Raw genomic sequence first — 24,495 nt, 5'->3', positions numbered from 1 at the left:
TTTTGCTCTTGTCACCCAGGCTGGAGTGCAGTGGCACAATCTCGGCTCACTGCAACCTCCTCCTCCCGGGTTCAAGTGATTCTTCTGCCTCAGCCTCCTGAGTAGCTGGGATTACAGGTGTGCACCACCACACCCAGCTATTTTTGTATTTTTAGTAGAGACGGGCTTTCACCATGTTGGCCAGGCCGATCTCGAACTCCTGACCTCCGGTGATCCGCCCACATCGGCCTCTCAAAGTGTTGGGATTACAGGCGTGAGCCACTCATCCGCCCACATCGGCCTCTCAAGGTATTGGAATTACAGGCGTGAGCCACTGCGCCCAGCCTGGTGAGGTAAATGATGTTATTGCCAGAGTGGCAGGGTGGAGCCTTACCCTGTTGTGAAACACCTCCCTCCCTCTCTAGGTGTTCTCCCCAACTGGCTGCAAGGGAGGGTATTGCCCTTGGATAGAATTAAGAGGGCCGAGGGTCAGGGGCCAAGGGCCAAGGAGGTCGGTCGGATCTCCTTGGACCTGGAGGCCCTGGCTTTCAGCCAGATGCAGGGGGAGAAAGATGATGTCTCATGATGCCAGCGCTTCCTCTTCACTGGCGTCGGACCCGGGAAGAGTCCAGAATCAGCTTCTCTGACCTCACTCCCACTCACATGTCTCTGACACTTGAAGGACTTCCTGTTTTAGGGTCTTCCCGCTGGGTGACATTGAATGGGCAGTGATTCTCTAACTTTAGACTGGTGTTCCCCAGCTTTTGGGGACTCGGAGGCAGAGTAGACAGTTACCCTTACCCCTGGGGTGGGGAGGGTCATATTCGTGGTATCCCCAGGAGGTCACCAGGGGCTTCGTTTTTCTGAAGGACTGGAGGGTCTTGTGGAGCTCCTGGGACAGAGATCTAGATCCAGAGAGAACGTTCGTCCTTCTGATCTCAGTTCAGTTCTGAGAGCCCTCCCAGAGAGCAGCTCCCAAGGGCTCCAGAGTCCTCCGAGAGCCCTCTGGGAGAGCAGCCCCCCACCCGCTAGGCTTTCTGCATTTCTCCTTGCTTTGCTTTGCTCTGTAACATTTCGCAACAGTCTGCAGTACTGCTGGCTTTGTTAATCTCAGTATTCATTGTTTCTCTTGCTGGGCAGTGAACTTCAGGAGGGCAGGATTTTGTCTGTTCACTGCTGGAGCCCCAGCACCCAGAATACTTAAATCTGAGTTGGATGAATGGCTGCCAGCCACTGGGATTCCAGGGCTTTGGGCCCCCTGCCATAACATATGGCCCAGGGCAGGCGTCACATGCTGGGTCAGTCCCCAGCCTCCTGTTCACACATCCTTCTCTGTTCTACCTCCTGGGCTGTCCTTCCACACCCTCAGCTCAGTGCTTAGGCTTGGGCAGAACTGGCTGGGAAGGGGTGATAGTTAGAGGTGGGGTGTGGAGAAATGAAGATTGGGCTCTGGCTGTCCCCATGGCCTTCCCATGCAAAAAGTATTTTGTCATCCAAAATCCATATTTCAGCAGGTGCAGTGGCTCATGCCTGTAATCCCAGCACTTTGGGTGGCCGAGGTGGGTGGATCATTTGAGGTCAGGAGTTCGAGACCAGCCTGACCAACATGGTAAAACCCTGTCTCTACCAAAAATACAAAAAAATTAGCCAGGCATGGTGGTGGACACCTGTAATCCCAGCTACTCTTAGGAGTCTGAAGCAGGAGAATCGCTTGAACCCAGGAGGCAGAGATTGCAGTGAGCCAAGATCTCGCCATTTTACTCCAGCCTGGGCGACAGAGGGAGACTCCTTCTCAAAACAAAACAAAAAAAATCCAGCAGGTGGCTCACACCAGTAATCTCAACACTTTGGGAGGCCGGGGTGGGCTGATCACAAGGTCAGGAGATCGAGACCGTCCTGGCTAACATAGTGAAACCCCATCTCTACTAAAAATACAAAAACATTAGCCGGGCGTGGTGGCGGGCACCTGTAGTCCCAGCTACTCGGGAGGCTGAGGCAGGAGAATGGCGTGAACCTGGGAGGCCGAGCTTGCAGTGAGCTGAGATCGCACCACTCACTCCAGCCTAGGCAACAGCACGAGACTCTGTCTCAAAAAAAAAAAAAAAAAAAATCCATATTTCATTCCAACTTTACAAGATGGGGAAATCGAGGTTCAGGGAAGCATGTAACCTAGATTGTTGTTTAACCAGTATTGGGGGTTAAAGGGGTGACCGTCCGGTCGTGTTCACACCCACTTCATGTAGACCTGTTGGCCCTCTTTCCTTGCCACTACCCGTTTCTGGATTCAGACTTCCCCAGAACCTCACCCCTTGCCTGCCCTCAGCTGACTGCTCATTCATTCATTCATTTGCCAAGGGGAGACAGGTGTGGACATGAGTGGCTGGGATGCAGTGCCATAGCAGGCTGGGGGACATGAGAGAACCGATCCAGCACTGCTACCCTGGGCAGGAGTACAGGATTAGGGAAGGGGACACCGGAGCCACTCCCAAGGGAATGAAGGCTTTCTGAACCTGTTGTGATGGTAAGACCCATACTCCTTACTGAGGCCCCTCATTCTCTGCCTCGTGCAGCTACCCACATCTTTCCTGCCCATGCAGCCACGTGCGGGTCAGAGGTGGACCAGCTCCAGCCTGGGTGACTCCTGGCCCCTGCTTGTGTGTTGCCTCTTCCAGGCAGTCTCCCTAACCCCAAACTGAACTGAGTCCCCTCCCCTGTGTTTCTGCAGCTCCTTGGCTTCTCTCTGTCACACTTTATTGAGAACCTAGCTTCCCTTAGCACACTTCCCGGCTACACGGCTCCTTGAGGGTGGGACTCTGATTTTTTTCTCCCTTACTTCTGGATCTCCTCTGAGCATAAATTCCATGAGAATTATGGAGACACTGTTCTCAGCAGAATCAGAGGAGATGGGGCTGGCCTGATGGGTCCAGCTGCAGGGGTGGGGGGAATGGGGAGGAGGGAAAGAGCCCTGACCATAGTCTCTAAAAGTGGGGCCCTTAGGAGAGCAGCTGTGCTCATCTGTCTGTTTACACCCGCGCTCAGGTCTTGAGGCTGTCTGGGCAGGAAGGCAAGGGGAGAGCTTTCCCACGTGCTCAGTCGCACTCCCCTCCCACTCCTGACCACACCTTTGTCAGGGTCAGGAGCGGAAGAGCAGGAATCCCACTGCCAGGCCACAGTGACCCCAGCTCTCCTCTTCCAGATAGAGCCACGAACCCCCTGAACAAGGAGCTTGACTGGGCCAGCATCAACGGCTTCTGCGAGCAGCTCAACGAGGACTTTGAGGGGTAGGTAGCCGGCCCCGCTTGTTTGCACTGCCCTGCACTCTCCAGAACCCAGTCTCGGGTACAGAGGCCTGAGTGGGTGGACACCCGGTTTTCATTCTGAACATACTCACAAAGTGATGAGGATAAGGTCACTTGGTACTGAATGCTGTTTGGGTGTCACTCTCTGGGGTGGGCCTTGCTGGTTCCATGTAACAGGTAAAGAAATCAAGGCTCAGAGGACTCAGATCTGCTCCCACATCTCACAGGGAGAAAATGCTAGTCCTGAGCTTGATAAGACCCAGGCCTGCTGGACCCGCAGCCAGTGCTTTGTGGGGAAGGGCCCCCCAGAGGGAGAACTGCGTGTTCCCCAACTGGGAGGAGGCCAGTAGGTCCTTTCCTCAAGGAAGAACCAGAACTTCCTGTGTTAGAATCACCTAGAATGTTGGCCAGGCACAGTGGCTCATGCCTATAGTACCAGCACTTTGGAAGGCCGAGGTGGGCGGATTACTTGAGGTTGGGAGTTTGAGACGAGCCTGGTCAACATGGTGACACCCTGTCTCTACTAAAAATGCAAAAATTAGCTGGACATAGTGGTGCATGCCTGTAATCCCAGCTACTCAGGAGGCTGAAGCAGGAGAATTGATTGAACCCAAGAGACAGAGATTGCAATGAGCCGAGATTGTGCCACTGCCCTCCAGCCTGGGCAGCAGAATGAGATTCTGTCTCAAAAAACAAAACAAAGAATTACCTAGAATACTTGTGAGAAATGTACATTCTTAGCCAGGCATGGTGGCGCACATCTGTAATCTCAGTTACTGGGAAGGCCAAGGCGGGAGGATCCCTTGAGGCTACCCTGGGCAACATAGCAAGACCTCATCTCTTAAAAAATTTTTAAAAAAAGGGCCGGGCGCGGTGGCTCATGCCTGTAATCGCAGCACTTTGGGAGGCCTAGACAGGCGGATCACGAGGTCAGGAGATCGAGACCATCCTGGCTAACACGGTGAAACCCTGTTTCTACTAAAAATACAAAAATTAGCTGGGAGCGGTGGCGGTGCCTGTAGTCCCAGCTACATGGGAGGCTGAGGCAGGAGAATGGCAGGAACCCGGGAGGCGGAGCTTGCATTGAGTGGAGATCGCGCCACTGCACTCCAGCCTGGGCGACAGAGAGAGACTCCGTCTCAAAATAAATAAATAAATAAATAGATAGGCCGGGTGCGTTGGCTCATGCCTATAATCCCAGCACTTTGGGAGGCCAAGGCAGGCGGATTACCTGAGGTTGGGAGTTCAAGACCAGCCTTACCAACATGGAGAAACCCTGTCTCTACTAAAAATACAAAAAAAATTAGTCGGGCATGGTGGTGCCTGCCTGTAATCCCAGCTACTTGGCAGGCTAAGGCAGGAGAATCACTTGAATTCCGGAGGTAGTGGTTGCAGTGAGCCGAGATCGTGCCATTGCACTTTAGCCTGGGCGATGAAGTGAAACTCCATCTCAAAAATAAATAAATAAATAAATAAATAATAAAAAATAAGGCCAGGCGTGGTGGCTCATGCCTATAATCCCAGCACTGTGAGAGGCTGAGGCGGGCGGATCATGAGGCCAAGAGATCGAGACCATCCTGGCCAAGACGGTGAAACCCCGTCTCTACTAAAAATACAAAAATTAGCAGAGTGTGGTGGTATGTGCCTGTAGTCTCAGCTACTTGGGAGGCTGAGGCAGGAGAATCACTTGAACCCGGGAAGCCGAGGTTGCAGTGAGTCGAGATTGCACCAGTGCACTCCAGTATGGTGACGGGGTGAGACTCCATCTCAAAAAAATAAATTAAATAAATGCCCATTCTTGGGCTGCCCCCAAACTCAACTCTCCAGTGGGGGGTTGGGAGTGGACAGTCTTTTTTTTTTTTTTTTGAGACAGAGTCTTGCTCTGTCGCCCAGGCTGGAGTGCAGTGGCGCCATCTTGGCTCACTGCAAGCTGTGCCTCCCAGGTTCATGCCGTTCTGCCTCAGCCTCCCGAGCAGCTGGGACTACAGGCACCCGCCACCATGCCTGGCTAATTTTTTTGTATTTTTTAGTAGAGACGAGGTTTCACCGTGTTAGCCAGGATGGTCTCGATCTCCTGACCTCATGATCTGCCCGCCTCGGCCTCCCAAAGTGCTGGGATTACAGGCGTGAGCCACCGCGCCTGGCCAGGAGTGGACATTCTTAGTGGCCTCCCTTGGTGATACTAAAGTTTCGGGACCACAGACAGTGGTATGTGTGTGCTTTGGAGTCATGTTGCTTGGGTATGAGTCCCGTCCCCTCTCTTAGCTGAGCAACCTTGGGTGAGTGGTTGTCTCCGAGAGTCAGTTTCTTCACACTTGAAGGAACTTCCCACGGTGAGGTGGGAATGACAGTGCTGCCTGCCTTATGCAGCTTAGGCAGGAAACTGCATGTGAGCCTCCTCACACGTGACCAGTTCAGCACATGTGAGCTCTTGCCGTCGATGGCAATGGGTCTTTTACAGTCTGGTAGATGAATGTCACCACCTCCACCATGAAGCTGCTCTGATTTGCCACAACAGAACATCCTTTGCCATCTTGAGTTCCTGGGGAACTGTGTCAGCCCGTCTCTCGTAGCATATAGTACTTGTCTCTATGGCAAGCCAAGCCAAGGACGTGACACGTCAGAGTTCTTAGGCCAGCCCAGGAGCTGAGCTCACACCTTTTGAAGGTCCCCGCCTGCACTCTCTGCCTGGCCCCGCCTTGCCACAATCCCAGGCCGTATCTGATCTGGAGGGGGAGCTGGGCCTTTGCATATGCCTGCAGAAACCTTGGAGGGCCGAAGTCTCAGCGGCAGGCTGGAGTGGTGACCCTCCCCTAGGGTGACCAGGGCTCCTTGGAGGAGGGCTGCAGTCCCGGCGGGCTGGGGTCACGGCCCTCCCCTAGGGTGACCGGGACTCCATGGCGACTCTGGCTCTGTGTTGTTCCTCCCACCCAGGCCTCCACTCGCCACCCGACTGCTGGCCCACAAGATCCAGTCCCCGCAGGAGTGGGAGGCGATCCAGGCCTTGACGGTGAGAAGGGGAGAGACCACCATCCGTCCCCGGCCATGTGATGACACCAAGGGAGGCCAAGACTGAAGTTCTTGGGGTCCATAAGGCTCTTCAGAGCCCAAGAGAGTTGTGCTAAGATGGCCCAGGATAGAGGTCCGGGCCCGCCCCAAGGGTCCCACCACAGCCAGCAGGCTGGCCTCCCACCCCAGCATCCATACACATAGGCCTCTTGCTGAGCAAAGGCCCTCTACGGTCATCTGGTCCAGGGGTTCCTTGCTTCAGCTGCACATCGGCTGCCTTTCAAGGAAGCGTATTTAACACATGGAATCAGGGCTCCACCCAGACCTGCCAAGGCCACACTCCTGGAGTATCTGCATCCAGAGATCTGCACGTTTGTAAAGCTAAGGGGTGGTGCTTGGGCTCAGGCCTGAGGTTTCGCATCTGTTCAATAGCAGAGGAGAGAGGGGTGTACGTCTGTGGCCTCCAGCATGGGCCACATACCAACCCACCATAAAGCAAAGCTGATTTTAAGTGGTGGTAGAGAAACAGTTTCTCTCTTTTTTTTTTTTTTTTGACGTGGAGTCTCACTCTGTCACCCAGGCTGGAATGCAGTGGCGCGATTTTGGCTCACTGCAAGCTCCTCCTCCTGGGTTCACGCCTTTCTCCTGCCTCAGCCTCCCCAGTAGCTGGGACTACAGGCGCCCGCCCAGCTAGTTTTTTGTATTTATTTTTTAGTAGAGACGGGGTTTCACAGTGTTAGTCAGGATGGTCTCGATCTCCTGACCTCGTGATCCACCCGTCTCTGCCTCCCAAAGTGCTGGGATTACAGGTTTCAGCCACCGCGCCCAGCCAACAGTTTCTCTTTTAGTACTTATGTGTTTAATTGGGTGCAGTGGCTTATACCTGTAATTTCAGCACTTTGGGAGGCAAAGGCAGGAGGCTTGCCTGAGGCAAGGAGTTCAAAGCTACAGTGAGCTATGATTGTGCCACTGTACTCCAGCCTGGACAACAGAGTGAGACCCTGTCTCTAAATAATAATCATTATTGTTATATATTTGTTTTAACATTTTTTCTTGAGTATAACTAGTCCTATGATTTCATAGATATACCTTAGGATGAGGCCAAGGTAGACGTTGCTCATATAAGGTTTTTTTTAAAAAAGGAAAAATAGGCCAGGCACAGTGGCTCACGCCTGTAATACCAGCACTTTGGGAGGCCAAGGCGGGCGGATCACCTGAGGTCGGGAGTTCGAGATCAGCCTGACCAACATGGAGAAACCCCGTGTCTACTAAAAATATAAAATTAGCCAGAAGTGGTGGCGGGTGCCTATAATCTCAGCCACTCGGGAGGCTGAGGCAGGAGAATCACTTGAACTCAGGAGGCAGATGTTACAGTGAGCCGAGATCATGCCATTGCATTCCAGCCTGGACAACAAGAGTAAAACTCTGTCTCAAAAAAAAAAAGGAAAAATAGTAAGAAAATAATGTACAGTTGGTACTCAGATGTGGGGCCTAAGCTATGAACGGGACTAGAGCATCGCTACAGGTTGGGCATTGCTGGGCACTGCAGGTCACCTGACCCTATCTCCCAAGGGGGTGATGATCAGTCCCAGAGGCCGCTGTGACTCAGAATCTTCCATCCTCACAAGCCGTTCCCTCCCTTCTGAATGCCCACCCATGGGCTTCTGGCCCCTGGCCAAGGCATGGGAGGGAGGCCGTGGCCTCTGATGCTCCTGGGCGTCCCCTCCCATCCCCCATCCCTGCACAGGTGCTGGAAACATGCATGAAGAGCTGCGGCAAGCGGTTCCACGACGAAGTGGGCAAGTTCCGCTTTCTCAACGAGCTCATCAAGGTCGTGTCTCCCAAGGTTGGTGCCCCCAGCCCAAACTCAGACCTGCCCTATCAGATGTGGGGAGAGGAAAGGGGACCTTCAGACTGTGGAGCAACTTTTCCAGGGAGCCTCCTGCTGGGGTGTCACCTCAGCCCCCCATTAGAACTCAGACATAGGACAAACACAGATCCCTTCTCACAGTCCCCTCATACCTGATTCTGGGACAGCCTGGGGTCTCAGAGGAGTGTTTCCAGGCTGGCCAGGGGCGGGGCAGCCATGGAACTGCCCGGTGCTTAGGGAGAAATGATCCCAGGGAATACGTACAGCTGACAGATGGCTGTATGTGTCAGCGATCTCTGGCCTGAAATCACTCCCTGTGGACTTGGCCATAGCACCCTACCTGGTCTCTGGCAGGTTTCCCTGTCCCCACCACACAAGAGCACCCTCCCTGGACCTCAGCATCCAAGGCCACAGACCTGAGTGATGGAGCCTGCTGGCTCCAGATGGGCCATCATCCCCAGCTCAGCCCAAGGAATCTTCCCACAGACCGTGAACATTTCTTTTTTTTAAAGTTTTTTGGAGACAGAGTCTTCCTTTGTCACCCAGGCTGGAGTGCAGTGGCACGGTCTCTGCTCACCATAACCTCCGCCTCCTGGGTTCAAGCAATTCTCCTGCCTCAGCCTCCCAAGTAGCTGGGATTACAGGCGCACGCCACCATGCCCTGCTAATTTTTTATATTTTTAGTAGAGATGGGGTTTCACCATGTTGGCCAGGCTGGTCTAGAACTCCGGACCCCGTGATCCGCCTGCCGTGGCCTCCCAAAGTGCTGGAACTACAGGCATGAGCCACCATGCCCGGCCTACCTACCAGAAACTTTTTTTTTTTTTGGACAAGGAGTTTCACTCTTGTCACCCAGGCTGGAGTGTAATGGCACGATTTCAGCTCACTGCACCCTCCACCTCCCGGATTTGAGCTGTTCTCCTGCCTCATCCTCCCGAGTAGCTGCAATTATAGGCGCCCACCACCACGCCCAGCTAATTTTGTATTTTCAGTAGAGGCAGGGTTTCACCATATTGGTCAGCTGGTCTTGAACTCCTGACCTCATGATCCACCCGCGTTGGCCTCCCACAGTGCTGGGATTACAGACGTGAGCCACCGCCTCCGGCCTACTGTGAACATTTCTTAAGCTGTTTGAGTGACAGCCCACCCCCTTGGCCCTTCTTTGCTCAGACCCATCCTTTGACCAGAGCTACTGAATGACCCATATGGCCTCCCATTCTCCTCCCAAGAGGGGACTCTGGTGTGAGAGCCACTTTCCCCAGCCCAGTTTGCTGGTAGGAAATGGGGAGTAGGCCCAGGGCCTCCCAGTTCCACCCTCACCCCTCCCTGGGCAGCCTGGAGGCCTCTGGCTCCTCCTTCCTGGGATGTCAAGGCTAAGTTCCCAGAGCCAACCATGAGCAGGCCTGTCCCTCATATCAGTTCTGCATCCTCACCATGGTGCCACCCAGCAGTGGGGAAACAGACACTGAGGGCTGACCCAGCTAATAAGTGGCAGGGGTAGTAGGTGAACTCAGTCTACCCCAGGCTGGTTGGGTGGGGCTGTGAGGACCCTGTAGGCCAGAGGGCTTCCCGGGGAGTCCTGGGGAGGCAGTAGGGTGTGGACAGGGCTTGAGGCTGAAGTGAGTAGGGCCGGGCAGTATCAAAGGCCTCCCTACTGTGTCCCTGAAGTATCTGGGCTCTCGGACATCGGAGAAGGTGAAAAACAAGATCTTGGAGCTCCTCTACAGCTGGACAGTGGGCCTGCCCGAGGAGGTGAAAATCGCAGAGGCCTACCAGATGCTAAAGAAGCAGGGTGAGGCACACAGGGTCGGGGGGTGACCAGGGCCTGCCCTCCCCTCCCCCACCATGAGCTGGGGCTCCAGCAGCTTCAGGGGCTTCTGAGCCAGCAAGGTCATGGGTCTGTCCTTTAACTCCTGGAGAACATACAGCTAGTGTGGCCTTCTGTGCTCTGCCCGAGGCTAGCTTGGGTGGAAAGAAGGTGAGTTCGAATCAAGCTTCCCCTCAAAGAGTGGTCTCCAGGGAGTAGCCTCAAAATATGGGTCCCCAAACCATCTCCCCCAGGCAATTTTGATGGAGTAGGTAGGAGCAGGCCCAGGCCACCAAGAGTCCAGAGCCAGCGTGCTGGCAACAGACTGACCTCCCTCTTCTGTCCTGCCCTTGCCTGCCCCCCGTCCCCGTGTCACCCCTACCCCTGGGCCTGGGACATATTGACAGCCTTTCTGACACTCATCTAATCCAGGAATTGTGAAGTCCGACCCCAAGCTTCCAGATGACACTACCTTTCCCCTTCCTCCTCCACGGCCCAAGAATGTGATCTTTGAAGATGAGGAGAAATCCAAGGTGAGACTCCAAGGAGGCACACTGGGGACTCCAAGCCCAGGTTGGGGTCCGTGGGTTCTGGCCCCTAGCTGCTCTGGCATCAGCTGTTGGAACAGAGGCACACACTGAGCCCAGGCATCGTTGTGGATGATGGGTGCTGTTTACTGGGCACTTGATGTGTGCTGAGTGTGTCCCATACAGCATCCCCACGTTTAATAAATAGGAGTGTGTCTAGTGTCCCTGGAGTTTGTTTGAGGGCATTTCATAGGTTGATCAGGAGTTTACATATCTCTACGTATTTTGACCTTTTCAATAAGAATTTTACTAATTTTTTGTTAATGTTAATAAAATTAAAACTTGTGGGTGAAAAATTAAACAGCCCAGGAGGAGGTAAGATTAAAATAAAGAGGTTAAAGTTAAAGCTCCCCTCTCCCCAGTCCCAGCCCTAGCGCTGGAGGGTATCTACTGCTAAGGCTCTCGTACATTGTCCCAGAAAGGTTCTCAGCCATGGGGATATAAGGAGCAGCATTTGTTGATTACTTATTTCTGCCAGGCGCTGTGATGTGCACCTTACACGCAGTGTCTCCACTGGCCTGTGGCCACCCTATCAGATGTCAATAAATTCTCACCATTTCACAGAGAGCTTAAGTAACTTATTCATGTCCCACAGGCAGGAAGCAGGGAGCCATCATGTGACTCCAGTCTTCTGACCCCTGGCCCAGGTGTTGCCCTCACGGTCACATCCCTCTGTCTCTGCAGATGCTGGCCCGCCTGCTGAAGAGCTCCCATCCCGAAGACCTCCGCGCAGCCAATAAGCTCATCAAAGAGATGGTGCAGGAGGTAGCAGCTGAGCCTAGAGCACAGGGAGGAGGCGGGATGGGGGTATTGAGCTGGGCCACCGAGATGGGACTGTATGTGTCTTCACGTGGAAGGAGCCCTGCAGTGACCCAGGGCTGGCACAGCAGAGAAGCTGATGGCTGGGCGACCAGGGTGTGCAGGGAAGGATTCCTGGCAGCCTGGGTGACTTGCTCTGGATGGGCCTTTGGGAGGCTGGCTACCTCTTTGTCAAAAGTTAGAAACGAATTAGGCCTTAGTGTATTTTTAAAAATACATAAATATATGTAAGTATGTATATGTGTATGTATATGAGGAGATTTCTTTTGAGACAGGGACTCACTCTCTTGCCCAGGCGGGAGCACAGTGGCATGATCATGGCTCATTGCAGCCTCAACCTCCTGGGCTCAAGCAGTCCTCCTACCTCAGCCTCCCAGGCCTCTGGCACTAAATACATGTGCCACCACACCTGTATAATTTTTGTATTTTCTTTTTTGTGGAGAAGGGGTTTTGCCATGTTGCCCAGGCTGGTCTGGAACTCCTGGGCTCGAGCAATCTGCCTGTCTTGGCCTCCCAAAGTGCTGGGATTACAGGCATGGCCAAATGTTTAATTTTTAAGTAAATATACATATGTTGCCTGGGTGCCTGCTGAAACTTTTTTTTTTAATTGAGACAGGATCTCATTCTGGAGTGCAGTGGCATGATCATGGCTCACTGCAGCCTTGACCTCCTGGGCTCAAGCCATCCTCCCACCTCAACCTCCCGAGTAGCTGGGACCAAAGGCACACGCTCCAACACCCAGCTAATTTTATTTTTTGTAGAGACAGCGTCTCCCTTTGTTGCCCAAGCTAGTCTCGAACTCCTGGACTCAATGTCCCTCCCATCTCAGACTCCCAAAGTGCTGAACAAAAAGTTTCAAAACTGGATGTGGTGGCTCATGTCTGTAATCCCAGCACTTTGGAGGCCAAGGTGGGAGGACGGCATGAGGCCACCTTTCACTCTGCAAAGGAGGGGCACGCACAGTAAGCAAAGGGGAAGGGGAAAGCCAGGCCACTCCCGACAGCAGCCTTTAAAGGCACGGGCTCCCCCATCTGCCAGGCACCAACACTGGAAGGGTCTTCGTGCTCGTTTCTAGGCTGTACCTGATGACCACAGAGGTCCCCTTCCACTGTAAAGTACAGGAACCTCCTTTGAAAGGGCAAACACAAGGAGGGCAAGAGTCACTGAGAACCACAGTGGAGGTGTAGGGCCCTGGCCTTCAGAAGCACCTGGTGAGGGGCTTGGAAACCCAGGTTCCTGGGCCATCTTGGGAGATCCTGATGAGCTTGTGCAGAGGCCTGGACACTGGGGGCTTCTTGGACCACAGTACCCTTCCTGGGCATGAGGGGCTTCTGGCAGGGCCTGCTGGAGCCCCACCCAGAGTCTGATCCCACAGTCACCCAGCTGTCAACCCGGATCCCAGCACACCCACTCTCAAGTGGCAGGGGGCGGTGCCTTGTCCAGGCCAAAGGTTCTCAGGGGCCCTTGGCCAATGTGTCCCCAGGACCAGAAGCGGATGGAGAAGATCTCGAAGCGGGTGAATGCCATCGAGGAGGTGAACAACAATGTGAAACTGCTCACGGAGATGGTGATGAGCCACAGCCAGGGCGGCGCAGCAGCCGGCAGCAGCGAGGACCTCATGAAGGTGCACCTGCCTCCCCGACTCCCCCACTCCCCGCCCACTCCACAGCCCACGCAGACCCTGACCCGCCCACCCTGCTGCCCTCAGGAACTGTACCAGCGCTGTGAGCGGATGCGGCCCACGCTCTTTCGATTAGCCAGCGACACAGAGGACAATGATGAGGCCTTAGGTGAGCCCGGGGCAGGTGCTGAGGTCAGGTCCCCCACTCTCCATCTCCTGCCCCGACCTCCCCCAGGCCTGCTAAGTATCTGCAGTTGGAAGGAGCCACCACCAGGGGGCCCCCCTTCTCCAGCACCGACCCTGGGTTTTTACACTCTGAGGACACAGAGGAGGGGCCGCCTCGCTGTTGAGAGGCCCTGTGGGCCAGCCCCCTTAACAGGCACCTCATTTACTGCCCGCAGCTGCACAGGAGGCAGAACCATCCCCTTTTCACAACTGGGGTTAAGGGAGGAAAATGACTTGCCCAGATCACAGAGCAGAACCGTGGCAGAGCCGGGGGAGACGGAGGGCCATCTGCCCCTAGACCTTCCTCCCTGGTGAGGGCGAATGGAAGCTAAGAGTGCATCCCACGGCCCTGGGCAATTCCAGACCTGAGCCTGAAGGCTTCTGCCAGGGCCACATACCAGGTTCTTTTCCTTGATCTCTGCCCACGTGTCAACCTAGGCCACTTGGACTGCGGTCTGGGTACCATCCACTCCCTCGTTAAGCAGGAGCCCCACCCAAAAGGCTCACTGCCCAGATTGCCCCACACCCTGGCACCCGGGCAGGCAGTGTTGCTGAGGGCCTCATTGGTGCCAGGCACTGTTCTAGGCCCTCAGGAATCTGGCACTGACCAAAGTTTGCAAAAGGCCGGGTACGGTGGTTCACACCTGTAATCCCAGCACTTTGGGAGGCCAAGGTGGGAGGATTGCTTTAGGCCAGGAGTTCAAGACCAGCCTGGGCAACATAGACCCAGTCTCTATTTCAAATATATTTGTATTTAAAGAAAAAAAAAAAGGTTGACAAAAGCTTCCTTGTGGTAGTTTAGTGAGAGGAGACAGACAATAACCAAGTCCATGAGCACCGACAGTTTGTCACGGTGGTGACATGGAGGAAGGGAAGCAGGGAAGGGATGAGGTAGTGCAGGAGGGGTTTAGGACAGGCCGCCCTGAGGTGAGCCTTGGGTGAAGACCTGAAGGCAATAAGGGATGAAGCTGTGCAGAGATCCAGGGCAGCCAGAGAGCACAGCTGGAGTGGAGGCCTAGAGGCGGGAGCGGGCCCAGTATGTTAAGACAGCCCAAACAGTATGGCAGGGAGCGAATGAGGGGAGGGTGGGAGATGAGACCAGGGAGGTAGCGGAGGGCCGGAGCCTCAGCAGACAAGATGGGCTGTTCCCCTGCCCCTGCCCCTACCCCTTCCCCTCACACACAGGCTGTGATGGATGTGGGGTCCTCGTCTCCTGCCGCCCAGAGGCCCCCACAGTCTTTCAGCCTGGCCTCTCCCCTCCTGCCTGTTCCAGCGGAGATCCTGCAGGCCAATGACAACCTCACCCAGGTGATCAACCTGTATAAGCAGCTGGTGCGGGGTGAGGAGGTCAACGGTGATGCCACAGCCGGCTCCATCCCTGGTGAGAAAGTGGGGCAGGAGAGCTGGGAGGGCACCCATCAGGCTGGAGGGGCACAGAGAGTGCAGGGTGGTGTGCTGTTCTCAGAGCTGCTGGAATGACTGCCAGGGTGACCCTGGCCCCTTAAGATGGGAAGGCCCCAGTGAGGGAGCTGGGGGTGAAGTCTGTGCCAAGCCTGCAGCTGTAGGGGAAGAATCTGGATGCTGCGGGGGGAGCTGAGGGTTTGGTGAGGACAGTCAGAAGAAGGCTTTCTTTGACAAATCTGGCACCTGTTGTATAGGGCTGGATGACACCCCCGAGGCTTTATTTATCAGAAAGTGGGAGGGGGTTTAGGAAAGTAAACATTACAGACTCAGTTCTAATAAAGGTAAGATAGGAGCCTTGGGGGGTCACAAAAGGGGTTAGAATTGGTTCTGTTAGGGAGAAGTGGGGATGGAGGCGCCACACGGAAGCAGCCAAGTTTCAGCAGGGCCTTAAGGATGGGTAGCAGTTTGCCCAGTAGAGCTAAGAAGGAAATACATTCTGGACAGAAGTACCAACATATGCCAAAGAGAGGTCCTGTTGAGCAGCTTCCAGGCAGGGGCTGGTGTGGCCAGAGGCAGGAGGCTGGTGATAAAGCGTCAGGGTTAGGTGCTGCTCCCCCGCAGCCCGTGGGCTCCAAAAGACACGTGTACACCCAGGACTTGCCAGCCTCTTCTTTCCCACCCCAGGGAGCACCTCAGCCCTGCTGGATCTCTCAGGCCTGGATCTCCCGCCTGTGGGCACCACCTACCCAGCCATGCCCACCCGCCCTGGCGAGCAGGCCAGCCCCGAGCAGCCCAGTGCCTCAGTTTCCCTGCTTGACGACGAGCTCATGTCTCTGGGTGAGGAAGGGGCCAGGCCTGGAGGAGGGCGGGCTCAGCAGCAGATGGGGCATGATCCCAGGGCGCACTCACAGCTAGCGGAATACCAGCACCATGTACCCCAGGTGTCAGTCCTGTGGGGCACGTGGATGAGCATTAGGCCCACTTCACAACGGAAGAAACTGAGGCTCGGGGAAGTTAGGAGCTTGTGCGTGGCCACACAGCCAGAGGGTGAGGCTGGCAGCCTCTAAGCCAGCCTCAGATAAGCTAACCAGCATTCAGGCTCTGGCAGCCTGGGGGAAACCAGGGGATTTCCCTGCAACAGGTTAGAGCCTGGAATTGGGAACGGTCTGGGCAAAAGTTCAGCAGTTTCTTCATCCACCAAGAGGAGAGGGAGGGTTCCACAGCACCCAGAGGCTCCAGAGAAACTAGCCAGAGCATGAGGGACTCGGTGATCCAAGTTGGTCCAGGGCCAGGCCTGCTGTTACTCCCGGGCAGGCTCAGGCTCACCCCGGGGAAGCAGCAAAGCGGTCCCAGCTGCCCAAACCACGTTTGGGTTTCAAGCTGCTCTCAGGGCAGCAGCCCTATCCGAGAGCTGAGATCAGAAGAGCCTCCTCCTGAGAGCCACTGAAGGGATGAAGAGCAGAAGTGTTAGGGCCCATCAAAGGAATCCTCAGGGATGTGTTGGAAGCCAAGAGTCAGACTGTGGTCTCCTGAGCCAGTTCTGAAGCAAAAACCAGACCCGAAGGCCTTGAAGAAGTTATGGGGGCCCAGGGTGTCCTAGGCGGGGTCTGCCTGGGTTCCAGGAGTGCTCCCTTAGGTGGTGCCCACTACTGCATTCTGTCGTGTGTTAGGTGGTCCTGTCTTAGGTGACCCTGTTAGGTGGCCCTGCCTTAGGTGACCCTGTCTTAGGTGGTCCTGTCTTAGGTGACCCTGTCTTAGGTGGTCCTGCCTTAGGTGACCCTGTCTTAGGTGGCCCTGTCTTAGGTGGCCCTGTCTTAGGTGACCCTCGCAGTCTCCGCAGGCAGGCACCGTTAATAGCTCCACTGCACGGCGATGAGGAAATGGCAGCATAGAAAGGCATGGTGGAGGCTGGGTGCGGGGGCTCACACCTGTCATCCCAGTACTTCGGGAGGTCAAAGCCGGCGGATCACGAGGTCAGGAGATCGAGACCATCCTGGCTAACATGGTGAAACCCCATCTCTACTAAAAATACAAAAAAATTAGCCGGGCGTGGTGGCAGGCACCTGTAGTCCCAGTTACTCAGGAGGCTGAGGCAGGAGAATGGCGTGAACCCAGGTGGCAGAGCTTGCAGTGAGCCGAGATCATACCACTGCACTCCAGCCTGGGCGACAGAGCGAGACTCCGTCTCCAAAAAAAAAAAAAAAGAAGAAGAAAGCACGGTGGTTTCGACGCTATCCCAGCATCTTGGGAGGCCGCAGGCGAGGATTACCTGAGGTCATCGGGAGTTTGAAATTCAGCTCTGGCCAAATGGTGAAACCCCGCCTCTATTTAAAAATAGGCCGGGCGTGGTGGTTTCCTCAAGCCTGTAATCCCAGCACTTTGGGAGGTGCCGAGACGGCAGACAGTGTCAGGAGATCACACCATCCGGCTAACACAGTGAAACCCCTGTTCTGTTTACAAAAATACAGTTGCCAGGCGAGGGCAGGTGCCTGTGTAGTCCCAGCTGCTCGGGAGGCTGGGAGGCAGGAGAATGGTGTGAACCTGGGAGGCGGAGTTTGCAGTGAGCCCAGATCGCGCCACTGCACTCCAGCCTGGGCGATGCACCAAGACTCCATCTCAAAAAAAAAAAAAAAAAAAATTAGCTGGGCGTGGTGGCACATGCTTGTAATCCCAGCTACTGGAGAGGCTGAGGTAGGAAAATTGCTTGAACTGGGGAGGCGGAGGTTACAGTGAGCTGAGATGGCGCCACTGCACTCCAGCCTGGGTGACAGAGCAAGGCTGCATCTCACCAAAAAACAGAAAAAGAAAGGCTGGGTGACTTGTGCAGAAAGGACTCCAGGACTTGAGCTGGGCCCTGATCCTGAAGCCACACTCCGAGCTGCTGGGCTGCTCTAACTCATTGTTCATAAGCAAGGAAAGGGAAGTGAGGACCCGGAGTGTGGAGGGAGAGCTGAAGGAGAAGGAGAGCTGAGGGGAAAGGAGGCCCAGTTGTGAGCTCCCTTTGTGAACCCAGCAGCCAGCATCCTCCCTGAAGCCGCTTACAAGCCCCATGCAGCTGCCCCCTCTTCATTCAGAGCCAAGGGTGACTGCAGGGAGAAGACCTTTACCCCGTTCTACAGAGAACAGGGTAAATGTCAAGGGACAGGAACGCTCATGCAAGATTTATCTTCTCCTGTGGAGCCAGCCCTGGGCAGCAGCTCCCTGAGGGGCAGTGGGTAGGGAAGTACTGCAGGGCCACCAGCCCCCAGCCAGCAGCTGCAGCAACACCTCCATGGGAGAAGCGAGGTGCGGCCGCACTTCCTGTCCCCGCACTGCACTGGCACAGTCCTCAGCCACCAGCTTCCTTCTGGTTTCCTCTCAGAGGCAAAGCATGGGGACACAGGAGCCAGAAGTGCCAGGGCAACCTGCAGCCTGGGCCTGGGGAATGGAGGAGGCCCTGGGGCCACACAGGGGGCTGGTCCTCACTCTTCTTCACGGCAGGGGTGGGAGACAGGTTCCTGTCCGTCAAGGAGGGTGTTCAGGCAGCCTTAACCTCCCCCGTCTCAAGCGCGCCTCCCATCTCAGGCTCCTGAGTAGTTGGGACTACAGGTATGTGCCGCCACGCCCAGTTAATTTATTTTTTGTAGACACAGGGTTTCACTTGTGTTGGCCAGGCTGGTATTGCACTCCTGGCCTCAAGTGATCCAACCACCTCGGCTTCCAAAAATGCTGGGATGACAGGCATGAGCCGCTGCACCCACCTCTTTTTGGTTTTGAGATGGGGGTCTCACTGTATTGCTCAGGCTGGTCTCAAACTTCTGGCCTCGACTAATCCTCCCATCTCAGCCTCTCAAGTAGATGGGACCAGAGGCACTGGCTAATTTTTTTTCCTTTTATTCTTTTTTTTTTTCTTTTTTTTTTTTTGAGACAGAGTCTTGCTCTATCACTCAGGCTGGAGTGTAGTGGCGTGATCTCGGCTCACTGCAACTTCTGCTTCCCAGGTTTGTGCCATTCTCCTGCCTCAGCCTCCCTAGTAGAGGGGACTACAGGCACCTGCCACCACACCCGGCTAAATTTTTTTTTTTTTTTTTGAGACAGAGTCTCGCTCTGTCGCCCAGGCTGGAGTGCAGTGGCCGGATCTCAGCTCACTGCAAGCTCCACCTCCCGGGTTCACGCCATTCTCCTGCCTTAGCCTCCTGAGTAGCTGGGACTACAGGTGCCCGCCACCTCGCCCGGCTAGTTTTTTTGTATTTTTTAGTAGAGACGGGGTTTCACCATGTTAGCCAGGATGGTCTCGATCTCCTGACCTCTTGATCCGCCCATCTCAGCCTCCCAAAGTGCTGGGATTACGGGATTGAGTCACCGCGCCCGGCCTTTTTTTTTTTTTTTTTTTTTTTAGTGGAGACGGGGTTTCACCATGTTAACCATGTTAGCCAGGATGGTCTCAATCTCCTGACCTCATGATCCGCCCGCCTCGGCCTCCCAAAGTGCTGGGATTACAGGTGTAAGCCACCACGCCCGGCTATTTTCCTTTTATTCTTTAGAACTAGGGTCTCTGTGCTGCCTGGGCTTATCTCAAACCCCAGCTTCGGCTTCCCAAATAGCTGCGATTACAGACATTAGCCACTGCACCTGGCTGGTGTCTGCATTTTACAGCAGAGGCTGTCACCCCCCAAGATCACACAGCCAAGTGGCAGAGTTCTGTTCAAATGCTTGTAGTCAGGCCATGCTCTGTCCGAGTCCAGACTCTGCCACTTTCCAGCTGCGTGTTGTCGGGCAGGTTATTTACCAAGCCTGAGTCCATTTTCTTACCCCTAAAAGAGAGCTGAGAAGCTCACCCCTACCTTTGAAGGTTGTTTGAGGATTAAGCAAGACCAGCATCTGAAGGGCCTGACGCATCTAGAGCATCATCAATGTACTTTATCTCTGGCCTCTTAAGAAATGCATCTAGAAGATACCCAACTGTCACAGCTTCCTGGTACCTTTGCCTTGCCTGTCAGGTAGCACTTCGGTTTGGACCTCACGTTTTCAGGATTTGCTAGAAACAAGATCCCTTATCTTCTCTAGGTCAGATCTGGGGTGAACTTGGCGGACAGTATTCCAGGGCAGGCAGAGGTCAGGCTGGCTGGTGACCTGCTACCTCCTTCCCATCGGCAGCTAGTTCCAGGGCCATCCACAGGGCCCCCCAGCCCTCCATAGTACCAGTGAGCCTCACTGGCATGTGCCAGGGCCAACAGTGTCTTAAGCGTCACCCCCAGTCCAGCCCTGTCCTCGTATTCTTGGAGACACTGTGGCTTAGCCAGCACGGTGCCTAGCCCATGGTCATGCAGCAGGCGTCCCTCGAGTGGACCAGTGGTGGGCACAGAGCTGCTCTCTGCTTGCCTGGATGCATGAGGAGAGGAACCTCTTCTCCCTGCAGCCCAGCCCTGTTCTCTGCTGCCAGATGACAAGTGAAGATGAAAGTCCTGATGTCTGTTGTCTGTGTGCACAGTAGCTTTGGAGTGGCCTGGCCAGGAAGAGGGGAAGCGTGTATGGGGTCAGCACAAGGGGCTGCCGGGATCTTGGTTTCTAGTTCTGCTCTGCTGCTGGTTCCCTCTGAGAGTGTGAGTTTCTCCCCTCTGTGCCGAGCGTCAGAAAGGGGCAGGGAGCCCCACGCCAGCACACATGGCCCCTCGGCTGTCTAGCGTCTGCAGGGCCAGCCCAGCTCCTTCACCTCTCTCCTGCTTTCCCCTCAGGCCTCAGTGACCCCACACCCCCTTCAGGCCTGAGCCTGGATGGTACCGGATGGAACAGCTTCCAGGTAGGAGGGGACTACAAACTAGCCTGGCCTGTCCCAGTCCCAGGGTCAGGGCAGCTGGGACAAGCAGCCTGGGGAAACTGAAAGGATGGGTGGGCTCTGCTCAAGGGCCCAGGACCAGGGGGTGGCCCAGGGACCTGGAGGCACCCACCCAGGGTAGAGGGCCTCTCCTTACCTCCAGCTGTGTCTTCACCACGTCTCAGCCTTGGGGCTGCAGCCCAGCCTTTGGGATTGGGATTGAGATGGGCACTCCCTCTTCCTTTCCCTTGAGGGTGACGGAGGCCCCTGGAATATAGAACCTCAACCAGACCCAGCCACCCTGCATCATGGACACGGGTGGTCTGGGGTCCTCACCTCTGTGACTGCTTTCCCAGATGTCATTTGCAGGGAGGACACTGAGCCTCAGGGCAGGATCAGGTGATGCTGACACCTCTCTAGACAGCCCCACCCCACCTGCATCCTTTTCCCCACAGTCGTCGGATGCCACTGAGCCCCCAGCCCCTGCTCTGGCCCAGGCCCCCAGTATGGAAAGCAGACCCCCAGCGCAGACATCCCTGCCAGCAAGCAGCGGTCTGGACGACCTAGACCTCCTGGGGAAGACCCTCCTGCAGCAGTCGCTGCCCCCGGAGTCCCAGCAAGTGCGGTGGTGAGGGCCCACCATGGCTGGCATGGGGTGGGGAGCACTTCCTGTTCCCACAAACCAGCAGCTTCTCCTGGGCTTGTCCAGGCCCAGCAGGGAGAGGCTCGTTGCTGTCTTATTCTATAAGCAGCAGATGCCAAGCACTGCACCTGCCTCTGGAAACACAGCAGTGCCCAAGGCAGACCTGGGCCCAGCTCACAGAGCACAGTTTATGAGACCTAGGCCCACTGGCCTGGCCTCCCCTCAGGCTTTCCCAGCGCCCTTGAGAAAGGCCCAGAAGGCCAGCAGAAGGGAGGACACTGGGCTGGAGTGAGCAGGTGGGGTACAGGGGGTAGGGAGAACAAGAGCTGCTCCTTCTAAAGGTAAGAAGACCCAAGGCCAGAGAGACAGCCACGTGTCAGGGACAGAGCCAGGAAGCCTAGCCTTTCCTGTGCCCCTGATCTCTCCATCACCAAGGAATCACTTCTTTTTCTTTTTTTGAGAGGGAGTCTCACCCTGTCCCAGGCTGGAGTGCAGTGGCATGATCTCGGCTCACTGCAACCTCCATCTCCCAAACTCAAGCGGTTCTCCTACATCAGCCTCCTGAGTGGCTGGGACCACAGGTGCGCGCTACCACGCCCAGCTAGTTTTTTGTATTTTTTATAGAGACTGGGTTTTGCCATGTTGCCCAGGCTGGTCTCAAACTCCTTAGCTCAAGTGATCTGCCCGCCTCAGCCTCCGAAAGTATTGGAATTACAGGCGTGAGCCACCACGCCTGGCCAAGAATCCCTTCTTAATGCACTGTCCCCCCATTAAGGGAGAAGCAGCAGCCAGCCCCCCGGCTCACACTCCGGGACCTGCAGAATAAGAGCAGCAGCTGCAGCTCCCCCAGCTCCAGCGCCACCAGCCTTCTCCACACCGTGTCCCCAGAGCCCCCCAAGCCTCCACAGCAGCCCATACCAACTGAGCTCTCACTGGCCAGCATCACTGTGCCCCTGGAGTCCATCAAGCCCAGTGAGTAGGGCTGGGGCAGGCTGGGCTGGGCTGGGTCAGTTTGCTGCCCTGTCAGGAGCTCTGTCTGGGGAAGCTGGTGGGAAAGCGGGGCTCCCCTGGCTCTGCCACTGGCCAACCAGTGGGGAGCTCTGAACAAGGCCCTGCCCTTCCCAGGAGTTAGTTTTCTTATCTGCCCCAGAGTAATCAGAGGACTGCTGTACAAACTCCAGCAAGAAGACCTCTAGGGAATGGACTCTGGGCCTCTCCCTCCCCAGGAAGGCAGGGCTTAGGACACAGAGAGGTTTGGGGTCTCCCCCAAATTACAGAACTGAACCATGATAAAGACCCAGATCCAAGGCTGGGCTTTTCCAGCCCCGGAGCCGTAGCGGGACCATGGCCCAGCCCCAGGCCCCGAGCAGACACATGAGGCCTGGTGGTCCTCAGATTGCCCTCTATGAGCTCCCTGTGACCAAAGACACTACCCCCGCAGTGTCTCCCAGCAGTGGGCAGAGCTGGCCCTTTCACCAGTAGGAGAACCCTGAGCTCAGAGAAGGGGAGTGACTGCCGTGAGGTCACACAGCGTGAGCCTCACCCTCGCCCAGAGTCCCTCACCCCAGCACTCCAGGCAGCAGCCACACAGCATTGGGGGAACCTGGGCTGTGATTCGGCTCTGGGGTGGGTGTCCTGCCTTCACTATCAGACTGGGGGTTCACCTGCCCTCTCTGGGCACCGCTCTGCACTGCTCTGTGCCCCTGGCTGCACTGCCGCCCATGGTCCAGGTAAGGCCCCAAGGGAGGGCTTTGCTCTTGTTGCCAGTACAGCAATCAGCTCCTGAGGTGAGCCAGGTGGGGGCTGGGGGCTGAGCGAATGTGCTCCAGCTCAGCTGTCCCATCTCCCTCCCATCTTCTCCCACAGGCAGCATCCTGCCCGTGACTGTGTATGACCAGCACGGCTTCCGCGTCCTCTTCCATTTTGCCCGTGACCCACTGCCAGGGCGCTCCGACGTGCTGGTGGTGGTAGTTTCCATGCTGAGCACCGCCCCCCAGCCCATCCGCAACATCGTGTTCCAGTCAGCTGTCCCCAAGGTGACAAGCCAAACAGGGCATGCTTCTGTCCTCTCAAGGCAGGGTGACATGGAGCTGGGTGGGGAGCCACCTGTCAGGGGACAGGTCTCCCTCCCTTGTTGCGTGTTCAGGGGGTAGAAGGGACCAGAAGGACTGAACCCCAGGACCCCCGGAGGGGAGCTAGCAGGCTGGGCCTGGTTCCTTGGAGCAGGGCAAGCAGCCAGGGCTAGCTGTGCCCATCCTGCTGTCTGCCTGCAGGTTATGAAGGTGAAGCTGCAGCCACCCTCCGGCACGGAGCTGCCGGCGTTTAACCCCATAGTCCACCCCTCAGCAATCACCCAAGTCCTGCTGCTTGCCAACCCCCAGAAGGTAAGGGGCCCCGAGGCGGTGCTGCAGGGTGGAGGCGGCCACTTCTCCTCCTCTGACCCCTCTGCCTTTGCCACCTCTTCCCCAGGAGAAGGTTCGCCTCCGCTACAAGCTCACCTTCACCATGGGCGACCAGACCTACAACGAGATGGGGGACGTGGACCAGTTCCCCGCACCCGAAACCTGGGGGAGCCTCTAGAACAGAGAGGGGCTGGGGAGAGGAAGGGGCAGAGGGACCGGTCACTGTCCAGCCTGGAGGGAGGCAGTGGTGGCCAAGGACACCTTTTGTTGCCCATGGCCATTCGCCCCCAGGCCTGGTGCTTCTCCCCACACCCTTGTAGCCCTCAAGTGACTCATCCCCCTCCTGCTCAGCCCTGCCCCTGCTGAGCCAAACCCAGTAGGAGGCTGGGCCTGGGTTTGCGCCACTGGGGTCTCCATCACCAGGACCTGGAGAGGGAGGGGCTGTGTAGCCTTGGAAGAACTTGGGGTCATGGGGAGGAAGCACAGCTGTCAGGGAAGGGCCAGGACCTCAGGCCCAGCCCCAACCCCAGCTGGGGTGGGGTCTTCCCTGCCTGTGTCTTATGCCTTATGGGAAGGCCCAGCCATAACTCGGGGGCCATGCTGGAGCTGGGGACCAGCTCAGGCCTCCTCCATAGGAACCCAGTGACTGGGGGGGTGACGCCTACATCCCCAGCTGTTTGCACTCTGGTGTGTGGTTTGACTCTGCTTTTCTTCCGGATTGGCCCTATGGTCACAGCCACAGGGGACCAGGCTGGGGGAACCTCACCTGGCCCCTACTCCTCCTGGGGGTCTCCCTTTGCCATTGGGCCCCCTGAGGGACTGTGGGGGCTCAAGGGTAATGCCCGAGGCCATGGCCCCAGTGAGGGGCTGTGGGGCGCCTAGAGTTCTCAGTGTGTCTCCTTCATTCATTGGCCTCTGCTGGGGCCTCCTATGGGTGTCTCACGTCTGTCTATCCATCTGTCCGTGGTCAGAAGTGGGGTCAGTGTGTGAGTGAGAGCAGGAGTATTTATGAAAATAAAACGTCATTTTTCCTGGA

The 24,495-nt window shown here is 55.9% G+C and overlaps 1 protein-coding gene across 5 annotated transcripts in view; it reads left to right on the top strand.

The window, feature by feature from the left end:
* The window catches only part of GGA1 (golgi associated, gamma adaptin ear containing, ARF binding protein 1), a 27,164-nt gene extending 2,669 nt beyond the window's left edge, over positions 1-24,495 (top strand). Inside the window, exons 2-18 of one of the 5 annotated variants that reach the window (XM_009217249.2) lie at positions 2,335-2,500; positions 3,176-3,260; positions 6,213-6,288; positions 8,035-8,133; positions 9,826-9,949; positions 10,397-10,497; positions 11,236-11,316; positions 12,854-12,994; positions 13,079-13,160; positions 14,490-14,597; positions 15,305-15,457; positions 20,335-20,399; positions 20,870-21,042; positions 21,833-22,029; positions 22,924-23,093; positions 23,331-23,441; positions 23,527-24,495. In XM_009217249.2, the coding sequence (XP_009215513.1) occupies positions 8,050-8,133; positions 9,826-9,949; positions 10,397-10,497; positions 11,236-11,316; positions 12,854-12,994; positions 13,079-13,160; positions 14,490-14,597; positions 15,305-15,457; positions 20,335-20,399; positions 20,870-21,042; positions 21,833-22,029; positions 22,924-23,093; positions 23,331-23,441; positions 23,527-23,637 (1,701 nt within the window). In that variant the 5' untranslated portion in view covers positions 2,335-2,500; positions 3,176-3,260; positions 6,213-6,288; positions 8,035-8,049 and the 3' untranslated portion in view covers positions 23,638-24,495. Of the gene's footprint in view, positions 1-1,830; positions 2,501-3,175; positions 3,261-5,374; positions 5,487-6,212; positions 6,289-8,034; positions 8,134-9,825; positions 9,950-10,396; positions 10,498-11,235; positions 11,317-12,853; positions 12,995-13,078; positions 13,161-14,489; positions 14,598-15,304; positions 15,458-20,334; positions 20,400-20,869; positions 21,043-21,832; positions 22,030-22,923; positions 23,094-23,330; positions 23,442-23,526 lie in introns of those variants that run through there. The other 4 variants (XM_009217248.3, XM_009217246.4, XM_021921530.2 and 1 more) reach the window with 4 other exon arrangements.

The sequence above is a fragment of the Papio anubis genome, chromosome 16 (assembly GCF_008728515.1).
Source record: "Papio anubis isolate 15944 chromosome 16, Panubis1.0, whole genome shotgun sequence".
NCBI lineage: Eukaryota > Metazoa > Chordata > Mammalia > Primates > Cercopithecidae > Papio > Papio anubis.
This window is presented reverse-complemented; position numbering and strand designations above follow the sequence as displayed.